At 33.6% G+C, this 6,000-nt stretch overlaps 1 protein-coding gene across 1 annotated transcript; it reads right to left on the minus strand.

The window, feature by feature from the left end:
* Positions 1 to 2,418: 2,418 nt before the first annotated feature.
* On the minus strand, positions 2,419 to 5,754 carry LOC112734971 (WAT1-related protein At3g30340). The gene is made up of 6 exons (XM_025784520.3): positions 4,213 to 5,754; positions 3,919 to 3,981; positions 3,669 to 3,785; positions 3,137 to 3,566; positions 2,834 to 2,985; positions 2,419 to 2,741 (listed from the first exon to the last, which is right to left on the minus strand). Exons 1-6 carry the CDS (start codon positions 4,392 to 4,394, stop codon positions 2,567 to 2,569), a joined length of 1,119 nt encoding a protein of 372 aa, XP_025640305.1. The 5' UTR covers positions 4,395 to 5,754; the 3' UTR covers positions 2,419 to 2,566.
* Between the last annotated feature and the right edge of the window lie 246 nt (positions 5,755 to 6,000).

Consider the following 6,000-nt stretch of genomic DNA (forward strand, 5'->3'; position numbering starts at 1 on the left):
ACCTAACCTGAACTTGACTAGGACTCACCCTAGCTTTCAACAGCAAAGTGCTAACCCAACTTGTAAGGAAATCCTCTCAAGATCATGACACAAAACAGAAATACTAACAAAAGATTTCTGAGATAACTTAGTCTTTTTTCCAAGTCTAGCTCACTGCCTTTTTTCACTTATTGGCTTTTTTTTTTTTACAAACATCACCATGTTTGCCTTTCACAATGAACCTTAGATAGACTAAACTAAAAAAAAAAGAATTACAAAATGAAAATCATGAAGGAGAAGAACATAAACAGCTCAGAGAGCTATGCGGACCCAAACTGTGTTTTTCTCTCCTTAATCCAATCCTTGGTCGTTCACTCATATTATAGAGGAGTGAAGTTTTCAGGGCTTGAAATGTTGCTTCAGCATATGTTAATTTTTCTTCTCCCAATACACAGATGCAACAGCGGCATTCACAGAGGAGAAAGAGAGAGAGTAGAAGCAGTGACATGCAAACTTACCTTCAGTCTTCTCTTTCAGCCTTTTTTTCATGCATCTTAAATCTGAGCCGTGCATTCTTACTTTGGCCCCAAGTTTGTTTCTTGACCGTAGATTCCAAATAGAGCACCATTAACTTCACCTTCTCCATAGTTTTTAGAACGGTGCTTGTACAGAGTTAATTTCTTAATGATTTCTTGATGAAGCACAAATGGAGAAATCACCTTTTTGTGATTCTCTTTTCTAAAGAAATCTTTCCTCTTGTTGTAGCCCTTTTTTTTCTTCTTGCTTGATTTTGGAAATAAATTTTTTGTTCTACCCTTTGCCATAGCTTCAGAACTTTCCCATTCTTTCTTTTTGTTACAGAGCGATGTGATATGAAAGAAAGAGAAGAGAGAGAAGAGAGAATTTTTTGGTTCGGTGGATGTGAGGAGGTTCAAATGAAATTGAAAAAGAGTTACCTAGTTAGCAACTACGATGAATAAATGGATTTAAGTGTGGACCACCGTTTAGGCTTAGGTTATGGATATGGGCTTGTTTATGTTCTTGGGCTTATTTTCTTTCTTTAATCCCTGAAGCATTTTTTTATTTTTGATGAAAATTTTTTGTGATGGCTTTTGTTCAAGGCGAATCAATATTTGGGTTTTATGAGTTTGTTTGTGTGAGTGGACTAGATGCTATTTGACTTGTAAGAATCTTGGGCCAATTACTTCTTTTTATTCACTAGGCTTAAAGACTTATTTTTGTTTATGATAAAAGAATTTTAGATGGTAGCAATTATATGTATCCTTGGGCCATGATTGTGCGTGCATATGGGTTTGAGCATTTGCTTTTTGGGCAATTTTAATTCAATTTAATTTGTGCACACTAAACAAAACAAATTACATAACCACTTGCATAATAGCCCAATAATGTTTAGTCATCATCTTAATAATAGTTTAGTTCTCTAAGGTAGCGTTTGGTAGAGAGACAGAGACTGAAATACTGATACTGAGAGACAGAGACTTAGAAACAGAGACTGAAATAAATCTCAGTATTTTGTTTGGTGTAAAGTGGGAGACAGAAATTGAAACGAAAATGAAGCTCTAATTTAATTTGTACAAAGGGTAAAATTGAAATTAATTAATTGAAATAGGGTATTTTAGGTATAGAATGTTATTAAAGTTTCAGTTTCCGTCTCTAAAAATTTTAGTCTCCTGTATTCCCACTTTTTGGATGTACTGAAATACTGAAATTTTAGAGACAGAGACAGAAATTTTAGTACCAATCTCTGAACCAACAAACATGATACTGAGTCTCAGTCTCCCAGTCTCTGTCCCAGTACCTCAAAACAAACGTTACCTAAATTCAATAATTTTTTACAATTATAATTTTTATTATTATATTTTTCTTAACTATTTTGTATAGAAAAAATAAAATAAATTAAACTTTTATAATTTATTTTTTTAATATTTAGTTTATTATTAAACAAAATAAAAAAACATTAATTATTATATCTTTATTATTTATATTTTATTTTCAATGTCTTATCTTATCCTATTTTTATTTTTATAATGAAACGCAGCTTAAAAGACATTGGCTCTTGGGACTTAGTTCTCTTAGTATTTTATAATATTTATTACGAATAAAAGTGAATTAATCTACGTTAGTGTATATTAATTCACTAATTCTTATAGTAATAAGACAATTTGTTTTTCTCTTTTGACATTATTCGAGTTTAAGATTATTAGAATTTAGAAACAGAATAAGTTTGTCTGGTGGTTAACAAATCCGGTAAGATAACATGAAAATGAAAAACTCATTATTGAAAATATAATTTATTTTACAGTTGAGGAATGATTCTTGTTCCAATGTTACGACTTTGCAGTGGTTTGAGTCGAACAAAAAAAGAAACCACGATGACAAGTTGACAAGATGAATTAGGATACACATTACACATGCATGTGTTCAACATGTTATTATTTGGTGTCCTTCAACTCTTTTTTATGACTTTGGACATGGCTTTCTCCATTAAGTCACATGCATGGATGAAAATTGTACAACATTGCCACTAAACCGTATCTAATATCTTCAAGTATTGATGAGGGTGGTTTCAGTTAGAGCGTGTATCGCAGGTTATAGCAACATGTCGTGTTGTTTGTGGGGGAGGGACTTGTTCCTTGTTTCCACCTTCTTCTACTAAATTTGTCACACGATTCTGATTATCCTTGCTCTTACCCCACAGAAGAATATACAATCCCACCATTACCAGCATGGATCCCAACACACTAACAATAAATTGAACATCCAAAATGATCAATATCAATGTGACAGAGAGAATAAGATTGTTCTGTTTAGTAAAAAAGCAGAAGAGTTCCACCTTCCAAGATGGAGCTGCTCATGCAAGACTGGGATATCAATCATGGCTGACATTATCTGAACAAGAGGGCTAAATGCTGCAGTAAACACAGGACCCCTCTTTTTAACACACCATGACATCCCCACATAGCACAACCCTGACCCAACCATGCCCTGAAAATCATACTTTCATCACAAAACTCCCACCAAAACATTCTGTGATTTAGTTTACATATTCTTCAGTTAACAATCATATGTTCTAGTTCTGCTAAAAGAGCATAATCCAGAGTACTAAACAAGTATGGTGGAGAAATTTATTACTTACAGAATAGAGAACAGTGAGTATTTGTATCCTGCCATTGGGGATCCACATGGACAAGTCTCTGCCAGTGGACAAAGCAAGGATGGCTGATTGAATGGCTCCAAACAAAGTCATGATGGCTGTGCTAGAATACCGGCATGGATAGAGCTTCCCTATAGTTGATTGCAAGATAAACCATGAAGACCAAAACAGTGTTCCCAGAATCAAAGCTATTACACCAATGGTCCATTTCTCAATGATTCTAGTAGGTGGAGAAGAACGTTGCTTCATTGCAGATCTCACGCCTGTTGATGCTGCTGCAGACTCATAGTGAGAAACATCAAACAAGGGCTTTCCTTTATAAAGTGTCAACAACAATGCCCCTCCTACACACACCAGTGTACCAAGAATCTTGGCTTTCCCACTGTTACATTTGATGTTCAGAGTCTCTAATCTACATTACAATCAACAGAAAAGAAACAAGAAAAGTTGATTGATGATGCAGTTGTTACAATAAATAAAGAGCTATAAGAATATATAATTCATAGATTCATACCCAAATGGCAATGCCATAATGAATGTGATCACAGGTACCATATTGACAAAGGCACAAGCAAAGGTAGCAGAGGTGTATTGGATCCCAAGAAGGAAGAAGTACTGTGTGACTGATGCCCTACAAGACATTATTTGTTACTTCTTTTGGCTGCACTCATGTATTGTCCATAGCACACAATTTTCAAAGGGGAAAAAAAAAACTGATTAGAAGCTGAATCACTAAGAAAGACTGCAATTTTTTTCTTACTAACCCAACAATGGCACTGAAGAAAAGGTAACACAAAATTCTAAATGTGAGCCTTGGTCTTCCGTTTCTGCAAGAAAAATATAACAAGTTACTACAAGTCCTATAATTTCCATGATGGTTCACGTTCAGCTTAGCATTATTGAGACAAAAGAAAAAGGAAGTTAGTTTTCTCAAAGTGGAAGAACTTCAAAGTGATTAATCATTGCAGCATGGGGCTATATCCTATAAGCATGTTAAAAATGCCAAAATAATTCTATAAATGGAAAGTTAACAAAATCTAGCAATTGAGGGAACCTACCTTTCCCAAAAGTAGCTGATAGGGACTAGGAAAATGGTTGAAATTGACAAACGGTATGTGATAAACACCAAATGGTCCATCCCTTCCTCAAGAACTTTCTTTAGAAGAATGTTCACTATGGTGGAAGAAAAATCAATTGCTATCATTACCATAAAAGGTTTCCATTCCTCAGAAGTCTTCATTTTCTTTCACCAATGCAAAATAATAATTAATTCAGGGCTTCTCCTTTTCTCTCCTCTCTTTCACAGAAAAGAAGAAGGAAAAAAAAGGGTTCCTATATGGTAGCAAGCTTGCAATGCAACTATAAGCATAACTTGTAGGTTTATATATATGTTTCAGAATAATAAGAGATAAGAAAGCAAGATCACATTGCACATATCAAATCAAACACCTTTAAGAAACTATCTTGGACAGTAATTAAATAAATATTTAGTGTGTGCGTGTGGAAGATGCTCCTCCACATGTTTTCTTTTGACTCCTAACTGTTCCTGTTCCACAGATGGAGATTATTCTGGAATCAATTTCAGGGAATGGTAAAAATGAATTCCAGGTTGATTCAAAAGTATAAATCATCATGAGTCATGACACTGATATTATTGGCCTAACAAATTTTAGTCCATTGGTTTTCATGTGTACATTTCATCTCAGCTAGGCATAGAGTACAGTTCATGTTTATTCATTCATATAAATTGTCCACATTCTTTTATCCTTTTCTTTTCTGCATCTGATTGAGCCTTTTTTTGAGTGTTCACAGGCATCTCTATCCTGTAGTAGAAACTGTGTGTGTTAGAAAAAGGTGCTTGGCATCTAATGCTTTTCTTTAATTTTCTGTTTTACCTTTTAATACAGTATTGAGAAGCAGCCCCCACATCAAAAAATTTGGAAAGCTGGAATAAAATGTCAGTCATTTCATAATCTTTGGTAAGATAAAGCAGAAAAACTAGGAGAATATCAGTGATTTTAAGGGATGGTGATTCGGATTCAAATAATGCCGTGTTTCTGTTGTTAATCACGGCTTACTTTTAATAATTTGATTTTGAATGTGATTAGAAAGCTATGCAGATAATAATAATACGGTCAAAACTTGATTCTAAATTTCTAATTCACGCCAGATAAATGCTTTGAACTCTTCAGTGCTAAAGGATATATTTATTAGAATTTCTATAGCCACATGTAGTTTGAAACTGAAAGCAAGAATAATATTATTGATATATCAACCCTCTTAAGTCTAGAGCTTTTTTATTCGGTTGAAAAAGAACTAGGATGTACACAAATAATGACTTTGCATGTGTTAGTGTTGCAACTTGCAAGTGTGAGAAGTGTTGAAATTAGTCCCACATCAAAGAAAGCAAGGAAGAGTGAGGAGTTTATAAGATGAGAGACCATTAATTTGATACCTTAAGGTTCTGAGTTGGATGTGGTGTCATTTTATTTTATGTTCTATCGCTTGATTTCTCCCGCAATTCCTCCGGTGGTTGAGAGCTCTCCATGGGTTCAAGATGGTTTTTTGGTTCTTTTCTTCCCCTTCCATTTTTAGTATATATATCATTGCAACACTTATTTTCATCTTCTTCTACTAAAAATATTGCTTCCTTAACATTTTCTTTTAATTATAACATGCAAATTTTTTTGTTTTAAATTAAATATTAATAAATATTTTACTTTTGAATGTACAAATGCCTTGACTTATACCTAATTTTTACTTAAATAATGACAAAAATATTTTAATGGGGTTTTTTTCAAATTATTGCTCACCTAATGATTAAAGATATATATTAGATTAGAAAA

The sequence above is a fragment of the Arachis hypogaea genome, chromosome 20, assembly GCF_003086295.3.
Source record: "Arachis hypogaea cultivar Tifrunner chromosome 20, arahy.Tifrunner.gnm2.J5K5, whole genome shotgun sequence".
In the NCBI taxonomy this organism is placed as follows: Eukaryota; Viridiplantae; Streptophyta; class Magnoliopsida; order Fabales; family Fabaceae; genus Arachis; species Arachis hypogaea.

Coding starts and splice junctions, on each gene's coding strand:
- LOC112734971 (XM_025784520.3), bottom strand. CDS start 4,394: ATGAAGACTTCTGAGGAATGGAAACCTTTTATGGTAATGATAGCAATT. Junction 3,982..4,212: donor ATCAGCTACTTTTGGGAAAG/GTAGGTTCCCTC, acceptor TTTTTCTTGCAG/AAACGGAAGACCAAGGCTCA. Junction 3,567..3,668: donor ATTATGGCATTGCCATTTGG/GTATGAATCTAT, acceptor ATTGTAATGTAG/ATTAGAGACTCTGAACATCA.